We start from the raw sequence: 22,371 nt of genomic DNA, 5'->3' as shown, positions 1-22,371 counted from the left end.
GATTCTAGTAAGGAATGTCCTCTCCACGAAACATATAAGCATGGCTCACAGGTGCTTAGGAAAAAAAAAAAAGTATGATTATTCCTACGTTGAAAATGAGTGTTGCACTACTGAGTTGGTCTCACGGTAACATTCATTTTTAAACTTGCTCGGCAGCCAGCGTTAAAAAGTTTAAAGAGCAAGAGAAACAATACGTTGTTACAGATCTGAAATATTTTTCAATCCTAAAATAAATAATTTTGTTCCCACATCTTTCCCCATCTCATTTTTCAGGATTCTAGTCAGATATGTGAGGGAGACGTATCGAACATATTCGAGACAAAATTTCTTTTGCAGCAGATAGACAAGTAAAATCGACATCGCAACAGAGCTCCTCCGTGGCTATTTGGTTAGGGTACGCGCCTTTGGCGTGGGAGACCCGGGTTCGATTCTCGGCGGGAGCTCATGTGGTTTGGATTCCACGTTAATCAGTAGGTCCACGTCTCATATAGCCTCGCTGCTGAACGGGATGTTAAACTCAAAATCAACTCGACTTAGCAACACTTCTCACTATTATTGGCTGATATTGCCCTGTCCATTTTGACTTAGAACCACCTGGGTACTATGACTAATAAACATTATACTTTGCATATATTGTGGCCATCCATTCTCTAACGTGTATCAACAATACACTCTAGTGGTGGAAATCGTATTTCCTTAAGATTCTCAAAAATTGATTCGAAGACTCTAGAAAGGAATACTGTGAAATCTTCCTTAACGGACACTTCCATAATACAAACTTATTATTTTTATTTTTTATTTATTTATTTATTTATTTTTTTTGGGGGGGGGGTCCCAGCAAAAATGTATTATTATGGAACAGAAACCAGTTTATTAGTATTTAACACAGGAATATTTACTGCAATTGCAATATCAATCTGCGATACAGTACAGTTGAGGGAAAATCTTTTCTCTACAAAATGACTGTCATAAGTTAATGATCTGGTGAATCATCACATAGAACAGTTGAAAGTTGAATTTGAAATTCTGTCCTCTGCCCACAATAAATTGCTTTCTGCTGGAAATCGTAGAAATCCTTCAGTAAACAAAAACAATCATGGAGAACCAGTCATGTGGCGAAGATTATATGCAGAACTTCTTTCCTTCCTTGATAAATTGATTTCTCTTTCCCTTCAATTTCGAAAATCGAAGCATCAAACGTCGTTAATTTGACGATAACATTTCAATGAGGAGGATATTTCACCTTTCACCTCGTTTCGAAAATCTCCTCCGTCAGTGATTCTAACACTGAATTGAGTATTTCCATATTAACCTTCATATACAGGTATAAGTTAACATGTTGCTCATATTTACTGCATAAAATAACAGCATGAGTTGTGAGTGATCGAAATTTGCGTATATTTTCTAAAACGGACACCTCTTATGGGACAAATAATTATGGTCCATCGGTGTCCGTTATTCAAAGTTTCACTGTACTATAAGATATGTTTTATTCTTCTACATTTAGACTATTCTAAATATCTCTATAATATTACTTTTTTGCCTTAGGTTCCTCCTACAATCTACTACGTTCCAGAGTTCATTACTCATGATGAAGAGAAGAGAATTCTCTCCTACGTATATGGAGCACCAAAGCCAAAGTGGACCCAGCTTTCTCATCGACGACTGCAAAACTGGGGTGGAGTTCCACACCCTAAAGGAATGATAGCTGAAAAATTACCGGAGGTGGGCGTTACATAGGTAATCATTTAAGAAATACACGTAAGCATATATATAAAACAACTTGAAATTAGACATTTTTCTTGACAAAATCTTCAGATTGTTTTCGTACATTAAAACACTCCATAAATGTATATTACGAGAACTTGTATATTATATATAAAGCGTGTGTCAAAATGAAACTACTCCGTGATGGAAAACGAAAATATAGCCCAACACAGGGAGCACGACACATGCACAAAAGAAAAAAATAATACCTAAGGGTTAAAAGTGTAACAGATGTTGAGGATTAATAGTCCCCATAGTGATTGAGACAGGTATCCTACTGCTTCAATATGATCCAAGTTCTGGCCGAGAAGTTCGGCTGTTCATTGAACCGTTCCATTACTATACTCGCCGCGACCTTATCCTGATAGCCGAGATACGCAACTTCAATTCGGGCGACTCCGCGCATGCTACATAGTTCTTCACGTTACACACGTAAAACATTACTTAGGAGATCAATTCAAAGAGCTAATTGAGTTCAAGTATATAAAAATGTTAATACAGAAACAATATTTAAAATAAAAGGTACTAGATTTATTAGTAACGGGTTATGAAAATGACGCCACGACTCAGAATCGGAAAGAGAGAAGGAAAGAAAAGAGTGAAAAGCCGGTAGCTAAGATGCGAGTCTCTTGCAAGTGTTGCAAGATTATAAACTTGAAAAATCTTATATCAAAAACAGAAGACCAGTAAAATTAGTTAATTGATCAATGTTAGAAATCGTCCACAATGGATAGGAAATGGCTTAATATTTTTATATGATATATAAATTAAATAGAGTTGCTACCCCGTAAGAAACTTCTATGTCTGCTGATAAATGAAACAAAAAAAGAATGGGACTCACATGTAACTTCTGCAATTTTTGTGCAGAGAGTAGCACTGCTCTGCCAAATATCGTCTTCACGTGTGCGTTGGTTTGGGTACGTGGGTGTAGTGGAAACTGAAACCATGGAGAGTGTCAAGCGCGAAATTAAAATCATGAATGAATCCGAATTATCTTCTCAGTATTATCGCAAACACGAGGAAGAGAAACCTCTTTAAAGTCAAGCAAAGTAAATTGTCAACAATGTGTACTCTCGACTGAGAAAAATATGCAGACAAAACTGTTGAAGAAATTGTTGATGTGATTGTTGCCGGTTCACAGCTGGTTTACTCATTGCTAACGTAGAGTTGCTGTGCTTTGAGGAAAAAAAAATCGTATCTTTAATTTATTATGTGGGAGGGTGGCTGCTTGTGTGTTTCTGTTTATGATTGACCTTTTCCAGGTAGATGTATGAGAGTAACTTCATTTCTTATCCTTTCCTACCTTAATCAATTGAAATGAATAACCAAAATAGTTTTCATGCTCTCGAGTTTTAATTGTGAGGATTGCAAATACATCACGTGCGAATTTCCAATACATTTTTTACTATTGTCGTGTCTTCATGAATTATTAAAAACAAATAAACCAAGAAACATTTTTCATAGCGGCAGATCACCGCTCCGCGCATATCAGCTGAGACGCAGAGCAGCGCCAGTTGAAACACTGGCGAATGAGAACCCGACCAAAACACACACACACACATACAAAGATTTCCCTGCGAAGAGGTTCGCGCGCCAAACATGTACTAATGCGCTTGTGATTCGGCTCTCAAGTTAACATTGCGTTTAGTATACACCTTTCACCTTATCATCCGTGTGAAACACTTTCCCCTTGAGAACTTTTTTCAGCCTTAAATTCAGAACTTTCATTTATTAAGAAATTAAGTAATTACTGTAATTTCAAACATATATAGTAGCCAAACTACATTTGGATTTTAAAGAGAAACATAAAACATATTCTTCACTTCCATCGATCAATATTAAGAAATTCGCAAAGAAGGCTCCTTCTGAATTTCCGTTACATTTCACAAAATATCTTACCGGAAAACAATCGAAATTAAAATACTAATTGTGTGGTCATATACAGAATAAAATTTGCAAAGTTTACAATTATTACTGGAAATTAATGCTGTCACCCATTTCGAAAATTTTAAAAGCACATAGTTTCTAATGCATTGAAATTTCATTTATTATCGATAATATAGTATGAAACGTAAATAGTTGTAAATTTCTATAACTGTTCTCCAGTTGGAAAATGAAATGAAATCTTTAAGTTTTACGTTCCACGGTTATGCCGGTTAGGCTAAAGGAGACTGTGATAATGAGAGATGGGTGAAATGGTGGAATGAAGAAAACGGGAGAACCCCGTGAAAACCCACGAGCACGGTGTTTGTGGACCACAAAGTCCACACGGCGCTAGCTGGGATCGAACCAGGGACCCCAAGCACCGGATGTTCTCCAGTTGGATTTGTATACAATAAAAGGTAGTTTTGTATATTGTATACCTCTTAAAAAAACTCTTATAACTAACTAACTAACTCTATGGCCTATGGAACCCGGAGGTTCAGTGCCGCGTTCACAAAAGCTCTCCACTGACTTCTATCCTTAGCTAATTGCATCCAGTTTCTACTTTGTATTCCTATCTCTGCGAGATCCATCTTAATATTGTCCTCCCATCTGCGCCTAGGTCTTCCTAATGGTCGTTTTCCTATGGGTCTACCAGTCAAGACTTTGAAAGCGTTTCTACTTTCTTCCATTCTAGCTACATGACCTGCCCACCTAAGCCTCCTAGACTTGACGACCCTAACAATGTTGGGTAAACCGTATAAACTATGTAGTTCCTCGTTATGAAGCTTCCGCCATTCCCCATTCTCGTTCCTCTTGGGTCCGAATATTCTTCTCAGGATCCTGTTCTCAAACACTTTCAGTCTATGTTCTTCCCTCAGAGTAAGCGACCATGTTTCACAACCATACAGAACAACAGGCATGATTATCGTTTTATATATTTTAAGCTTCAAATTCCTCGACAGAATTCGCGACGACAAGAGATTTTGAACCGAATAGTAACACGAATTCCCTGCTTTTAGTCGACATTTAATTTCTTCGTGAATATGATTTTCTTCTGTTAATATTGATCCTAAATATTTGAAAGTATCTACTTTATCAAAAGCATTATTTAATATTTTAACGCCTCCACAATTTGCCGTATTACGGTCCCGACGCACTTCCATGTATTTAGTTTTCTCTGCATTTACTTCTAAACCCATGTCCCTGCAAGCGTTTAATAAGATCTCTGCATTTATTTCTACTGTTCTCCTATCATCCCCTATCAGAAAAAAACTCTTATTTGTAAAAGAATACTAATGATCGCTTTTGGCTGTTGCAATAGTCTGTCCAAGCAGATTGATAAAAATTTATCGTAGCATAACGACAAAAGCTGCTTCTCTTATATGTATGTATATATATATATATATATATATATATATATATATATAAAGCTTGGTGAGGTGAGTGTAGAGGAGGGGAGCGCCGAAATCTATAGCTACGGCTGTGATTGACAGCAAACAAGGGGGCCCCAAAAATTTTTAAACATTTTCACCACAAAAGTTTAAAAAACATGACATGAGTCACTCGTATATAATTTATGGACCCTTTTGAACGTGTTCAGAGAGAGCCCATCATAAAAGTTTTGATGGGGCCCTCTTGTATTTCCCGCTCCAGGGTCCCCAATGGTCTTAATCCGGCCATGTATATTTTCTATATGAAAAGCAAGGTGCTGTAAAATGTAAATTATTTAATTTCAAGTTATGGCATTATTTGAGATTTCAATAGCTTAATACTTCAATATTAGCAAAAGTATAAAGCAGAGTGGGAAATCAGGAACCTTTCAAGGGTTGAATTACGAAAAATGTGAAAAAGGCTGTTTTCGCAACATCATAGGCTAGCAACGCTGGTCTGGGATTAGCTGACTGTATTACCGGTACTCGACGTGATATCATCCTTCGTTCCGTTACTTCCATACGCTAGGAGTTCGTGACGTGTGTCCTTTTGTACATATGCCGCTACTTACAATGAGGAGGAGGGCCCACTAAAAACTCACCGTCCAGGGCCCACCGGGAAATTTCCCGGTTTCCCGCCTGGCCAGTACGGCCCTGCCATTGCATGGTTACTGCTGTGGTTGAGGATTCGAAATGGTGGCACCACGTCTCATCCTCTGTCAGAATGTCCAAAAGAAAGTCGTCACCATCTTCGGCATATTGACTCAGGTGCTCCAGACACGTACTCATGAGGAGATGCTCTTGGTCTGCAGTAAGAACTCGCAGGAGGGTCAGTCCATTTCAAATCATCCAGCTAAAATATCAAATGAAACCCATAGTCTCAGAATGGCATGAAGATTTTTCTGTTTACTCTACTTGCCATCCTTATTGATCACACCAAATTTTAATTTGATATCTTATATACTTTTTTAGTTAAAATTTTTTTTAGTTTGGTAAAATATACGTTTTTGTTGTTGCCGAGGGTTAATGAGATTACGACATTGATATACTAAAAAGATCATAACTTTGTTAATTCTCATCATATCACAATGATTTTTTCACTAAAATGATCATAATAAGATACAGAATAAGGTAAAAATACATTCAGCTACTTGTACTTGAATTGTTGTAGTACATATTACCTCAAACCTGGATATTACAATTTTTTAAAAGAAAAAACATAAAATTTTAAAATACAGTAAAAACTTAAAGGCACTACATAAACCAAAGTATTTTATATGTATTTATAAGCCTAAAGGCATGAGCTAATGTGTTCTGAAAGAAAAACTGTGGGTTTTTAACTGCAAATATTTTTAAACCATTTATCTTTAAAGTACGGCCAGGTATTTCAAGAAAATCGCAGACCTTCACGTTGGCAGCCCTGGCGTTGTCCCTAATTGTCACAGGGACATGAACCATATCTCGTTACAAAGCTTATGGAACACAGATTCCAACAAGTTAACTATTGTGCCCCCTTGTTTCCAACCCACAGAAGAAGAAGAAGAAGAAAAATTGCTTTTTTTCAAAAAAAAATATTTTGTCGGATTCTGGCAACACTGTTCATTGTCATACGCAGGAAAAAAATTCTCGCATACACATCACACATTGGGTGGAATCATATAAAAAATAAAGGGCCTAGGTGCACTGGCGTCTCTGGCATGTAAAATTTGGGGGGTGGAGGGACATCAAAGAAATTGATTTAAATGGTACTTCCTAGTCCAATCTGTTTATTATCTTCGATTCTATTTTTATCCTTCTGCTTACCTTCACGGATCCCCTGAGGTATATCAAGAACTCTGTTATAATCATTTCGCAGCCTGAATATTATATTCCAAATAAAAAATAATTCTATCGTTAGTAAATAAATGAATTAGAATAAAATATTGAATATTTTGTACTTCAAAATATTGGGGGGGGACGTCCCCCCTCGTCCCCCCGCCAGAGACGCCCATGCCTAGGTGCAATAGCTTGCGAGATAAAAATTTGAAACCTCGTATATACTATGGTCAACCTGTATATATTTTACGAAGGAACTGTGGTCTACCCTCAGGTTGGCAACCCTGGCGACTTCCCTTATTGTCACAGAGACGCGAATGATACCTCGTTGCAAAGCTTACGGAACACTGGTTCCAATGAGGTAACTTTTGTGGGACTTTGGCAACACTGTTCTTTGTTATAAAAGAAAATCACTTTCTCCTACGGATTCGGCATGGGGAGGCACAGTCTAAATTCATTAGGAGCCGAGCAACAGAGGTTTGAAGTACTGGCGCTAAGAGAAAGGGATGAGCCAGACATCTTCTAAGTGTTAAACTAGTGCACATTTTACTTTCTGAAAAACTCATTGAATGATTTACATGTAAGGCGTAATGAAATTATGACATTTTAATCAAGCTGAAGATGTTAAATTATTTAAGCTGCAGTAAATTTATCAATGTTCTAGAACTAATACAACTGCGCATAAGCTTTTACAGTAAACTTTAAAATCAAATAACCAAAATATAATTTTATTATTTTTACTCATAAGCGTTTTCGATAACTGTCTTACTTTTTAATAAATTAAAAATATATTTAATGTATTTAGAAAGTAAGATTGTTTCACAAAGTATTTCAGAAATCAAAACAGTTCGTTGGAATCTTATATCAGTTTAGGTAGCAATTTCGTTCGGTATCTTGAGGAGTGCGAATCCTACAGCCCTCAGGTTCATGAAAAAGAGTTGAGTTGAGTTGATTTCAGTTTAGCGTCCCTTTTAGCAGCGAGGCTATATGAGACGTGGACCTACTGATTAACGAGGAATCTGAACCACATGAGTTCATGAAAAAGACTTTGGATTTAAAGCTACATGGTGTTTTTTTGCCACCAGCCATGGGAAGTCTCCTTGTGACGGTATAGGTGGCACTGTCAAGCGCATCGTGACAAAAGCAAGTCTCCAACGTAGTCCTGGTAATGCTATTGATAATTCCGATTTTTTTTTTTATTTTTGCAAGGAAAATATAGAAAATATAAAGGTCACAATGATTAGAAAAGAAACATTGATAGAGGCATGAAAAAACTTAGAAGGGCGTTTCACTCAAGCCAGGACAGTACCTGGAACACGTAGTCTTCATCACTTTGAGTCCAAATCTGAAGACTCCACTGGAACAAAACGAGCAAGTTTAGATGACAACTTTTGCACAATATTCAACTTTTCTGGAGAAAATCATTCGGTGAAAATGCCTGTTGTGGATGTGCACAATTCAGTGTTGGGTAAGTTACTTGTAAAAATGTAACGCGTTACAAGTTACTTAACTTTCTCTTAAAATGTAACGCGTTACTTTTAGGTCCGAAACTGTGAATATGTGGAAAAAATCTTATTACTTCAGTTTTCCGTACTGCTATTACTACCGCTATTATTATTATTATTATTATTATTATTATTATTATTATTATTATTATTATTATTATTATTATTATTATTATTATTATTGCACGTTCTGAATCGATTTATGTAAATGCAAGGACAAATTTTTACTTAACAACTACATGAACATTTTAATGTAATGTAACATTGACTAAAATGCCATACTGCGTTACTCGTAGGGATGGGCACGAGTGAATTCGAACAAGTTTTCTTTGAGCTCGACAGAGATTTTTGAGCTCGACCCGAGAACTCGGCTTGAAAAATTTCCTCCAACCCGACTCGAATTCGAGTCGAGTCGAGTCAAATGTGGTGTATAGTTTCGAGTACTCTCTTCAAGTATCTTACATATACAATATAATTATCATCAATGGTACTACTACTACTACTACTTCTTCTTTTCTTCTTCCTCTTCTTCTATTATTATTAGAGGTCATAAGGCGAAACGGGAACAATATCTCCCTCCCAAGATGTAGCAAGTGCTGCAACAGAGTGAGGCAAGGCGAACAGTGCAGGAATTGTCGGTCACTGACATCGTTCATGGTCCATTGTTCCATTCTGAGAAATTCACTTACAGGAAAGAAACATTTGTTTCCGAAAAAATATATACATATATTGTAGTTACTCATCCGAAATGTAACGCGAAAAAGTAACGCAAACTAGGTACGTTACTTAAAAATTTGTACCGCGTTACCGTTACAGTTACTTTGGAAAAAATGTAACGCGTTATTAGTAAACGTTACTTAAAAAGTAACGCGTTACTTGCGTTACGTTACTTCCCAAGACTGGCACAATTACATTGCATGCCTTTATGATGACCGGTGGTATTTTGGATTAGTTTTGTCAAAACATGAAGATAAAGGAGACGTTAAAATTAAATTTATGCATCCTCATGGGCCTACTCCATCTTTTCACTGGTCCCCAAAAGAAGATGTTTGCTGGATTCTTATGAGTAACATAATTTCATGTGTAACCGCCCCTCCCAGTCACAAAAGCATCCGGAAGAATGTATTATTTTTCCGAAAAGGAAATAGGTTCAATCAATCTTCAGTGCAACAAGATGTTGAAACAAATGCAAGCTCAGAAATAAAATGTTGCTAGTGTTTTATTTAAACATTTTCTGTAATTCCACTTCAGGACCTCTATGGTGTAAATAGTAAACGAACCACTTCAGGACTTTAAGATGATTTGGTAAATTATTTTTTCGTTCACTGATTATATTCAATATGTTGTATGTAATGAATATGTATAATTCATTAAACTCATAGTGAATAGCTATTTTCTTCTTCTTTTGTGGGTTGGGAACCAGGAGGGGGGGGGGGCACAAAAGTTACCTCATTGGAACCAGTGTTCCTTAAGCTTTGCAACGAGGTATCATTCGCGTCTCTGTGACAATTAGGGAAGTCGCCAGTGTTGCCAACCTGAGGGTAGACCACAGTTCCTTCGTAAAATATATACAGGTTGACCATAGTATATACGAGGTTTCGAATTTTTATCTCGCAAGCTATTGCACCTAGGCCCTTTATTTTTATATGATTCCACCCAATGTGTGATGTGTATGCGAGAATTTTTTTTCCTGCGTATGACAATGAACAGTGTTGCCAGAATCCGACAAAATATTTTTTTTTGAAAAAAGCAATTTTTCTTCTTCTTCTTCTGTGGGTTGGAAACAAGGGGGCACAATAGTTAACTTGTTGAAATCTGTGTTCCATAAGCTTTGTAACAAGATATGGTTCATGTCCCTGTGACAATTAGGGACAACGCCAGGGCTGCCAACGTGAAGGTCTGCGATTTTCTTGAAATACCTGGCCGTACTTTAAAGATAAATGGTTTAAAAATATTTGCAGTTAAAAACCCACAGTTTTTCTTTCAGAACACATTAGCTCATGCCTTTAGACTTATAAATACATATAAAATACTTTGGTTTATGTAGTGCCTTTAAGTTTTTACTGTATTTTAAAATTTTATGTTTTTTCTTTTAAAAAATCGTAATATCCAGGTTTGAGGTAATATGTACTACAATAATTCAAGTACAAGTAGCTGAATGTATTTTTACCTTATTCTGTATCTTATTGTGATCATTTTAGTGAAAAAATCATTGTGATATGATGAGAATTAACAAAGTTATGATCTTTTTAGTATATCAATGTCGTAATCTCATTAACCCTCGGCAACAACAAAAACGTATATTTTACCAAACTAAAAAAAAATTAACTAAAAATTATATAAGATATCAAATTAAAATTTGGTGTGATCAATAAGGATGGCAAGTAGAGTAAACAAAAAAATCCTCATGCCATTCTGAGACTATGGGTTTCATGACCTGGATGAATTGACATGGACTGACCCAGGACTCTTTTTTTACACATTTTACAATACAACAACTTCTCGATATAACTGCATGGTCAGCAGCATACTACACCTTTCTGCCGATCCTCACATCTGGCAGTGTCAACTCTCGCTATGAGGTCATCATTGATGATGGTATATGCCTGGCCTGGATGTAGAGAGCGTGTCCTGAGATCCCGATCTTCCCAGAATATTCGTCCCCAGCGTGGTCTGGATTTAGAGAGCGTGTCCTGAGTTCCCGATCTTTCCAGAATATTCGTCCCCAATCATTGTTGTCTTCGATACAGACTTCTCCCCATAAATTACTCATTCTCTTTTGAATATCATTAAGCTGACGAGACTTGAATCATAGCGCGTTGACCAACGCAGGACGAATTTGCAGCCACCACTATATATTTTCTGTACCACCACAATCAATCGCCACGCATTAACAGCTGGTATAATATGCATGCACATCTATTGATTACGCAGCAACACACGTTCTCCTCGAAATAGAGCGTGCTGTGTTGCCCAGGCAGGTTTCATTTGGACACGCTTTGTATTATAAGACGCAATTCAAAAAAGAAACGACAATTTTTTTACGGGGGGTTGGCAACATTGTTGAAGTTGAGTATGCGCAGAAGCATCCCCTAGTATTTTGTACTTTCAACAATCGTGAACCGGTGTATACGTGCGAGTAGCAGGTACAGTGAAATGGCTGTCGTAATACGAAATTTCCCCAAATATGAAGTGAGATGTATCATACAATTTCTGAACGCCAAAGGACAGAATACAGCTGACAGCTATCGGAAATTGTGTGCCATGTAGGAACCGACAGTAATGAAGGGGAAGTCAGGCAGTGGTGGAAAGAGTTTCGGGAAGGGCGTTCAAATGTTCATGACAATGAGCGTAGCGGAAGGTCTAGTGTTCAGACGGATGATTTAGTTGAAAGCAAGAGTGCGATCCAATCACCGGTTCACAATAACTGAACACACCAAAGAATTTCCAGAAGTGTCTCCAAAAACCGTTCATCGCATTATGACTGACAAGCTGGATTATCACAAACTGTGTGCGAGATGGGTGCTAAAAATGCTCAGAGACGCCCACAAAGAGCAAAGAATGATAGCTGCACGTGATTTTTTGGCCCGCTGGAGGGAGGACGGAGATAACCTCTTCTCACATAGTGACGTAGGATAAAACCTGAATATCGTACGCCACTGGGAAATCAAAGCAGCAGTCAATGCAGTGGGGCACTCTGGTTCTCCTAAAGCGAAGAAATTTAAACGAACATCATCAGTTCACAAAATCAAAGCAACCGTGTTTTGGGACCAAAAGGGTGTGATTGTTGTGGAGTTCTTGGAATAGGACTAATTACAGCAGATATGTATTCCCAAACAGTGAATAATCTGCAACGTTCCATCCAAAATCAGCGGCTCTGAAATTCTTCCGATCCATGACAACGCGCGTCCACTTTCGACGGGAACTACTGAATCACTCTCCTTGCAGCCTCGATCTTGCCCCCAGTGAAAAAGTGGCTTGTATCGAAGCGTTTCAGTGACAGTGAAGTGTTCAAGACATCAGTTCTAGACTGGCCACACTCTCAGGCGGCAGATTGTTACACACAGGGTATACGGAAGCTTGTGTCACGCTACCAGAAATGTCTGGAGGTTCGTGGTGACTAGGTGGCAAAATATCGAAGGCATATACTTTTATATCAATCACAATAGATTTCTTATCATATCAGTTTCTATTTTTTAATAGGGGACCTTTCCCAAGCTCAAAATGCCTCTAAAACTGACCCAATTTGAGTCAAGAGAAGACATGATGCGGAATGCGACGGCACGGTTGTTCACCATTCCAAAAATTGCGTTCCAGAAGTGTTTCCAACAATAGCGGGAGCGCTGGGAGAAGTATGTGCATTACCAAGGAAACCATTTTGAAGGGGATTAGTGTTTCAGATTTCTAAATCAATAAATGTATTTTTGCCAACCAAAAGTTCGATACTTTTTAAACACACCTCGTATGTTTACTTACCCAGAAGAAACTCTAAGAATGCTTGTTAAAAATTTGGGTTTTTCGTACAAGAAGCTACAGAATCGACAAACTATTATGGAATCCCCGCGGATACTTACTTTACATTATACGTAAATATCTTCAAACCATTACCATTCCTCAGCCTGTTCGTACAGAAGCGACATTGTTATGTATCGTTAGACGTGCAAATGTCGAAAAGAAATATGAGGTAGACATTCTGGCGAAGTCGGAAGGATACCAAGTACTCAGACTGCCGCACTACTTTTGTGTATTCATCCAATAGAAACGATTTGGAGTTTACTAAAACGACGAATATCAGTGACCTATTAATTCAAGTGATTTGGCAGGAAGTGGATAATATTTCTTCAACACTGTGGAAAGCATGTGTGAAACATTATGTTAAAAAGGAGAAAAGTATAAGAGTTGAAACAGACGTGACGATACTCAAAAAATCGTTATAGAAAGTGATAATATTAGCAATGATGGGATGGAACTGTGGGATGTTTTGACTAGGCCACACTGACATGATTACTTTTTGGGTCACAACTGAGCATTCAACTGTTGCCCTTAGTTCAGATATAATCTAGTATATTCTTTGAATGTTTTGTTGCTTCAGTTAACAGCTGTAATATTAATGTAACTCAACAGGTTTTCATTTAGAAACATCATGAAATCACAGCAGTCTACCACTCTTCTACACTTAATTTTCGCGATGGAGTGTTGATAAATAAACTTATTGAAATTATTTTTTGTAATATAAATAGTTATTTAATTCAGATCGATTTTATAAAATCTTTATTTCCGTGCAGATTGGCAACTTGGCTTAATCTCATCATGTTGCAGGTTAATGTGCCTTGAGAAGCAAACCAATCGGAGAAAACAATGCGGAAGTTATTAGTCAGGGCCTTTAACTAAGATACCATACCGGCATTCACTTGGTGTGATTCAGGAAAATCTTAAGAAAACTCCCGTCAAGATGGTCAGAACATCCCGAAATCAAAGCCAGCGCTTTTCTAACTGAGCTGTGGTTCGATTATATAAAAATGAAATGAAATCCTTCAGTTTTACGATCCACGGTTATGCCGTGTAGGTCGAAGGAGATTATGATGAGAAATGAATGAAATGGCGGAATGAAAGTGAGAGGAGAGAACCCCAAGAAAACCCATGTGCACGATGTTTGTCCACTACAAAACCCACTTGGCGCGAACTGAGATCGAACCTGAGACTCCACGCATTAGAGACGAACGCTCTACCATTGAGCCACTGTGGCCTCCCACAGTTGTATTATTTTAACAATTTCCACAATCTTACAAGCTATTAGTCCATAGCCAAAAAGATAACCTGCACGAAAATGGTGAAAAACGAAAGTAAAAGTAGGCCCCCAACTTAACACCCCTCTAAAATTTTATTTCGTCCCCGTTCCCCAATTTCAAAGTTCTGCCAAATATATCAGAAATACTTTCAGCTGGTCTGACAGTGTATTGCGCATTGGGAGTTGAAATCTATAAGTTGATATTTAAAGAATACTAAACTTACAGAGAAGCATCTATTCTGAAGCAACTTCTAAGAAGTTTAAAAGTAATTGTTCAGTACAAACTTGGCAACAACGCGGTACAAGCTCCAGTTTGCAGGTGCTAATGGAAAGTGACATGGGCCGCAGAAGAACAGAAAACTGGTAGGTTTTGATTTCAAACACGGATGTTACCTGCGCTAAATACTTCTTTCAATCAGCAATAAGGGACAGAATATAGCAGGACAGCTATAAGAGATTATAAGTTACGAGTCGACTTCTATGAGCGATTAAGAATATGAATGTGATTAGACTAGTGAAACGCACCGAATGAATGAGAGCATTCTTATTAAGTAGAGAGTTAACACTGTGATTAACAAAAAAATTGACCGATTTCAAAGTTTCGCATTATTTGTGTGGATTAGAATATGAGGGATACCAGACGAAACATTTTAACATCGCATTTCTTGGTGTAAACATTTTCTAAACGGATTCTAGACGCTTAGTTTTTTTTGGCACTAGTCCACCAGCTTCTACAGATTTACAGTACGGTATACATTGTTATATCAGTGTCTGCTTTTCAGTTTTACTAGGTATACTTGCACTAAATGTTTGCTTTGTGAACCAGTTGATAGTTGGAGACTGCAGGGAGAAATAGTGAACGCAGACATGTTAGTAGCACTGAGAGTTGAAAACAAGGCATTACCTCCACACTTGCCTTGTTACCTGTTCCGAATGGACAGGCATATCTTTATTTCAGAACTGTGCGGTATCCGCGCAATGAATTTGAGAGGATTAGAGTGGGTGTAAGAAGGAATTCTAATCGTAACTCAGCCTACTTTTATAAACTTAAGTGGTTCTTGGATACTTTACCCAACAAATTGACTACTGAGGTGCAATGTTTATGATAGAATATGGCTTAACTCTTCCTGACAAAAAGTCACGTTGACTACCGTATTTGTAATAGTCAACTGCTCTTATATTTCCGCATAATGAGAATGTATTTATTAAGGGAAATGGAATGGAGTCCTAACAACGTACCATTCAACCAATAAAATTCTAGTTTTGTTCCTATAGACTATGGTGACCTGGTTTAGGTAATAAGAAAATGACACTCGGCAAACTGGCATAATTTGAAATCCACCTAGGCATAGTCATTGTTATGCCGTTATTTATGGCAGTGAGGAAAAAGTTTCTAGCTTTTCAAAATAATCAGATATTTATTTAATTATTTTCCAATCTTATTTTTGCAGTAACTTTCAACATTTAACAGGAAGAGAAATTGGTTATCTCTTGAATTTCTTATAGAAAGGTTTGTCTTTCTTTCAAAGACAACTACACAAGAAATTACTTGTTTACTACATAACTATACCAAAAACGGGACGCTTTTTTTTATAGTAAAATTTAGCGTCCTGTTTAGATCTTTCTCGCAACACCGGGCAATTTTCTGAAAAGAAAGAAGAAGAAGAAGAAGAAAAAAGAAATATCCCATTAAAAACGGGATGTCTGATCACCCTAATATGTCTAACTTAATTTACTTCTTATTGTTTAAGTAACATTCACATATCTTATGCTCATTATAATGGAACTTCATGAAATTTATATTTGCATTTCAGTGGTTGTCAAGTTACGCTGAGAAACTAGCTAGATGTGGGGTGTTCAATGACAAGGTTCCTAATCATGTGTTGGTGAATGAATATTTACCTGGTCAAGGAATAATGGTAATTATATTAGTTTATTTGTTGTTCCCTAACTCTAACAAAGGTTATCAATAAACATACTATATGATGAGATTTGAAGGATCATTAAGTCGCACTTGAACTGTACTTATAATACATCCGAGGTTTTGTATATCTAAAGTCCACTGAAGAGAGGATAGAATTTTTGATGACCTTATAACACTTAGTCATTGCTTGACCGGTAAGTTTCCTGGTATGGATAAATAGATATCTGCATGAGCTGTTCAGAATTTGACTATGTGTATTTTTAACCGATTCAAAAAAAGATGATTCTCAATTCGACCTGTTTATTTATACATAACGGTCATCTGAAAAGTTCGTAGCCCAACCCAGAAGGAGTGTACGTAGAATGATAAATTTTACAGTTATTCTACATATTGCCCCTAAATTTCAATACACTTGCTTGCACTGTTTCAATTTTGGCAGACCAGTTAAAAAAAATTCTGAAGGCTGTTCCTCATAGTATTGTTATGTAGCATTAATCACCTCCTTATCAGATCCAAAATGGGATCCTTTCAAGTGTTGTTTGTGTTTGGCTAATAAATAATAGTCTGAAGGATGATGATCTAGACATTGAAACCTCAGGTCGTGCAATGTCAGTTGGGTTTGCAGTGCACGATGGACAGGGAAATTGTCCTGAAGGAACAGAATTCGTTTTTTCTTTCTTTTCTTGTTAATTTTCTGCCACTTTGCACTTTCAATTTGTCTTTTAGCTCTGCATTAAATGTTTGACCTATGAGTACGACTCCATCCTTATCCCAGAAGTATGTTGCAAATACTTTCCCAGCCGGTTTCTGTCTCTTGAACTTGTTAGGACGAGGAGAACCTGAGTCCGCCATTCCATTGGCTGTTGTTTCGTTTCAGGCTGTGGCTGTCGTTTCATGGTAGTGGCACAACCATGTTTCGTCCATAGTTACTCTTTGTGATAGAAATTAGTCAAAATGGGAGATGACTTCCCATGATTCACTTACTCTTTCACGGTTTTGATCTGCTGACGGATTTTCGGGAACCCATTTTGCTCAGAGCTGGCGCATGCCCAAATCGTTATGAATTATACTACCGACGCGTTCCCGAGAAATGCCTACAATCTATGCAACACGTTTTGTTGAGATTCTGCGAGTTTCGATGTCATGAATTTCATCCACGATTTCGGGGACAGTCACTGGTTCTGGCTTTCTGCACGTGGAGCATCATCTGTTGAGAAATTGCCACGTTTAAACTGTACCACCTACTTTTTTAATACTACATAAGACAGAGGAGAGTCGCGTAGTGTTTGACTGATTTCCTCATGAATTTGCTTCAGTTACTTCCCTTGGTGAAATAAAAATTTGATGACAGCTCTGACCTTGATGTTCGTAAAATTCGCTGGTTGGGCAGACAGGATCACTTCAGGGGCCTAAAAACAATAAGAATTTCGTTATTATGAAAATTTTGTATTTGTACATACAGAGATATGTACTTTAACACTGTACAGTTTTCCATTCCCCTTACATTCCTTCTGGGTTGTGATACGAATTTTTGAGTAGATACTTGTATAATATGTGTTGTGCTTGGTCACTCATGTTTCGTAGGCTGACCCATTTAATAAGAAGTTAATGTCCTACCCTTTAGTTTAAATGTCTAACTAAACTACTAGAGAAACTGGAAAAATTAAATAAGCTTGAGAAAATAACCAACTTCAAGAACGCACTAAAAAGCAGAAAATAAAAAAAAATAGAAATAAAAATAAAAACAATAAAAAGCAACTTCAAGAAAAGCGCTAAAAAGTAGTAAACTGAAAGTGCTAAAATGCAGAAAATAATAATAAGGTGCTTAAAAACATAAAATTACCATCTAAACTAATTTTATGTTAAACATTAATTTGTTTGGCTTGGCACAGACTTAAAATATTTTTATAGGTAATGATGATCAATTATTTTCTGCTTTTAGTGCTTTTATTATTTTCTATTTTTTTATCCTTTTTTTTAAATAAAAGTTTTTATCATTGTAGTTGTATGCGATCGGCAGCTTGTGTTCGTTTCTCCTTATTTAAATATATACGTTATGTATTGTATTTTAAGTCTATAACTTAATTCCTTAATCTTCTGATGTTTAAAATGTACTTGTTTCCTTGATAGCCACACCTGGATGGACCTTTGTTTTATCCAACCATTACAACAATAAGCTGCGGTTCTCATACGGTGCTAAGCTACTATTATCCCACCAATTCAGATGACTCTGTATCTGGAGAGAAACAGGTAAATGACAGCTTCACATGCTATAAAATTGTCGAAGTAAAGTCTGGTTATTTTGACTTTAAAACTACAATATCTTCCGTCCATGTGAATAGTCAAGTAATTCGTGAAAATCTGCATCTGCTGTCAAAATCCATAACTGAGAAAGCAAAGATATTACTCGCAGAAAATAAAAATAATAGAAAAATATACACTAATAGAGAAACATAACACGATAGTTACAGAAGTTCGCAGCCGTAGAAACACAATTACGATCATCATTAAAATGAATATGAAAAAGAAAGAAAGAAAAGAAATGTATGTAACAGAAGAATAAAAAGTTATAAATAAGTGAATATCTGCTATCTAGGTTTCGTTATCTGTTGACATGATTTTGTGAATAATTCCAGATCTAGACTATGAGTTTCGTAAAAGAAGTTTTCACGAATCCTAAAGATAATGACTTTACTAAAAAAAAAGTGTTTAGCCTACATTGCATTTATTGTAGGAAGTCTCAATTTTGTATATCGGATTTTAATATATAGGTAGTTTTTGCAAAACTGAAACTAATACATTGATGGGAATTTCTAACGGTGTAGAATATGATTAAAATGTCTACTTTCCGATTTCACATCAGTAAGCAAAGTTTCTGGAGGATGTTCCTGCAGTTTACGGCTAGCTCAGAGGAAGTAAGGAAGATTAATAGGATAGGAAACAAGTGAAATACGCATAGTTGTAAAACAAAAATCGTCGTTTAATTGATTTTATTTCTTAATTGTTATACCCATTAAATTGATTTATAACTTTCACTGTGCATAACATTAAGAATGAGAATCCTGCACACCATATTATTTCACAGGGATATGTAGTAGATCAAGGTCTACCACCATTCCAAGTTTGATCCTGATTGGATGAGTTCAGTTGAACTCTTACGATATATAGTGCTTCAGTTTTTAGGGAAGAATCAAATAAAGGACGAAAAGCAAGAAAAGTAGACAAAACGTATTTGAAACTGAACGCAGGGAGTACACAATAACGATTAAAAGCACAATTTTATTCATATAATTATAAAATAATCCCAATATTTCCGGAGCAACCACCCTAAAAGCAGATTTCAAGGTGTCTGTTATATCGTTCACAGTGTTACCACTTAGAAAGCATTTACTGAATATATATATATATATATATATATATATATATATATATATATATATATATATATATATATATATATATATATATATTCCACAGTAACTCACTATAATATCAGACTTCAGCTGTTCATAATGAGCGTATCGACACGTAGTCACGTTCTACTACTTACTACTCGTAATCTAACTCATAAATATTTTTTTTTCATGTGTCACTAAATATTTTACTAAGACGTATTATACCTAAAAAAGTAAAAAAAAACAAAAAATTACTCTATATACATCGAGCTAAATCACTGAAATAAGAAACTGCGTAATGACAGATTAAACGTTACTAGATCCTTATGATTTTGTTTGTTTTTCCTACTGGTTACGTATTCAAGGGAAAACAAACCTATTGTAGCCATTAGAACCAATTTTACTGGAAAAGTTTCATTAATTATGTAGAGATATGGAAATAAGTTTTATGTTGTTATGTATTTAAAACTACACCCCATTCTTTGTTCAAATTCAATGCTGGATTTTTAGTTATAATGAAAGAAGATTCAAAGACGCGTTTCTTAGTATGAGACGACGTCTTGTCTTACATAAAAGTTTTGAGTTCGTAAATGTAGTGCTTGGACAACCCTACAATTCCAGCCTCTCTTTCAAGTTCTAAATCTGTTCCTTAATTTTCGTACCGACGTTTGCGTTTAATCATTCCAATATAAAATTGTTGCACGTAACCTCATATACTCCAGAATGCGAATACGTATCAAAATCTTGTAACTACAGAGAAATTTTTGCAGTTCTAGATAATTTAAATTTACATTTTCTTGAGACTTTTTAAAATTAATTTATAGAACAAGCGTGATCATAGCGACCGGAATTAAAATCCATTTTTCTTTTGATTCTTAATATATATATATATATATATATTTTTTTTTTATGTTTTGTATTTTGTCATCGATTGTCATTTTTTTTTTTTTTTTTTTTTTTTACATTATCTAAATTGTCCTTTTTCAGGCCTAAGGAAAATATAAAATTCAGTTGATTCAGTAAATAAATCTTCGCAGGAAGCCTATATGATCTCAGAAATATCTTTTTTTCTTCTTTCTTTTTTAATTCTATCGTTATATGAGTGCGTGTTGATAAAATATGGTTTGTTGATTGGGGTTTAACAGCTCTTCTCAGCACCGATGTAACATAAGACAGGTATTATTATTTTAAAGTGAATTTCTAACCATTATTTGTGTTTGTGACCGAGGTAAGTACTTTCACCGGGAGTCGAACCAGAAACGACACATACAGGAAGCGCCTTAGCCACTTGGTTACGAAGGGGCACGAGAGAACTTGAGAGTTTGAGCTTGACATACACAGAGTTTCTGCGTATTTTCGTGACAGAGTATAATTGATTTGAAAACAGGTTCGCTTTGCATAAAAATAACCGTCCTTGCTTTTTCGTTATTATTTTCACCCTTCTTATCCTCCACAGGCCAAAAGAAAATTGTAGAAGCAGTTCCAAATTTATTTATTCATGCGGAATTAATGAGCGAACATTATTGTCTTAATAAGTTGCTGGTTATACGCAGAAGATTTTGCAACATTGAATGCATTTTTTTATATGCGTTAAATTATCACAAATAATGACTAAATATTAAAATAAATCATGTTTTTTTAAGTAATATCAAAAATAAAACTTTATTGAATGTGGTATGTGGATTAATTTTATGAACAAAATTGATGAAATATCACAATATCATTGATATACTGTCATCGAAAGAATTACTACTATGTCTGATAAATGTTCTTACTTTGTTTCTATTTACTAACAGGAAAATGGAGAAGGAAATACTCGGAAATTGCTTCTTTCGTTGTTGCTGGAACCTCGCAGTCTTCTAATTGTTCAAGATGAAATGTATCATCATTATTTACATGGAATTTCGGATTGCACAGAAGACGTAATTGATGACAAAGACATTAAGAATCTTGATAAATGCAAAACGAAATATAAGATAGGACAGAAAGTTCCTCGTGATACTCGAGTTTCTCTTACCATCCGACACGTACCACGAACTACCAAGTTAAAGTTGCAGTTGAGTAGATAGTTTTTAAAGTGTTTATGTTTGATCAAATACTATGTTGAAACACTGTGGTCAATTTGTATTTTATGTATTAGAAAAAAAAAAATTCGTGTCATTATATTGGCTTATGATTTATTGAAGTTATGAAAGAAAAAATAAAGGTACTTACATTAATTTAAACAAGTTCTTTGTATATTTATTTAATGTATACAGATTGAACCACCTGAGACATGATAAAAAAAATTATGAACTGAAGGGATTTTTAAAGACACTTTTTATGATATAGGGTATAACAAGAAAGTGTTTATAAACAGCATTAAGAAGTTGTTCGTTAATTATGTTGCATCAGCAAAAATAAAGTGAAACTGAAGACATATTTATCACATGATATAACAAAAAAAAATAAATAAATAAAATAAATAAATAAATAAAAATTTAAAAAACCCTCCCTCAGGAGAATACATGTTTCAGTTCGCATCTGATAAGATCACGAACGTGATGCAATATTCTGGTATTCCTTGGATTGTGTATCAGTCTTTCTCGATGGAAGCTCGCCAGTAGTTTGTGTCAGGACGTAGTATATGAATTTAAAGTGAAGTACATGAATTCTTTCAGATAGATCAGGAACAGCTAGTATCTCGGTCACACCCAATTCATTGTCTTGAACACTGTAATGAAGTGCAGGAGTAGAAAGATTTTTGTGGGTGGTTTTCGAATGTTCTCTTCAGATGCTGAATCGATTCCAAGGGGGAAAAATGTCAGTATCTGTCGCTGTT

At 35.9% G+C, this 22,371-nt stretch overlaps 1 protein-coding gene across 2 annotated transcripts in view; it reads left to right on the top strand.

Annotated features, from left to right (window-relative positions):
• Nucleotides 1-21,778, top strand: part of LOC145686103 (putative RNA/DNA demethylase ALKBH6) — a 61,577-nt gene extending 39,799 nt beyond the window's left edge. The window contains exons 2-5 of one of the 2 annotated variants that reach the window (XM_081759052.1): nucleotides 1,549-1,725; nucleotides 16,046-16,150; nucleotides 18,286-18,405; nucleotides 21,347-21,778. In XM_081759052.1, coding sequence (XP_081615178.1) covers nucleotides 1,549-1,725; nucleotides 16,046-16,150; nucleotides 18,286-18,405; nucleotides 21,347-21,619 — 675 coding nt within the window. In that variant the 3' untranslated portion in view covers nucleotides 21,620-21,778. Of the gene's footprint in view, nucleotides 1-1,548; nucleotides 1,741-16,045; nucleotides 16,155-18,285; nucleotides 18,406-21,346 lie in introns of those variants that run through there. The other variant, XR_014131516.1, reaches the window with a different exon arrangement.
• The last annotated feature ends 593 nt before the right edge of the window (nucleotides 21,779-22,371 follow it).

The sequence above is a fragment of the Thermobia domestica genome, chromosome 5 (genome assembly GCF_964235325.1).
Source record: "Thermobia domestica chromosome 5, izTheDome1.hap1.1, whole genome shotgun sequence".
Lineage (NCBI taxonomy): Eukaryota > Metazoa > Arthropoda > Insecta > Zygentoma > Lepismatidae > Thermobia > Thermobia domestica.
Note: the sequence above shows the minus strand (reverse complement) of the source record. Positions and strands in the feature narration are given on the sequence as shown.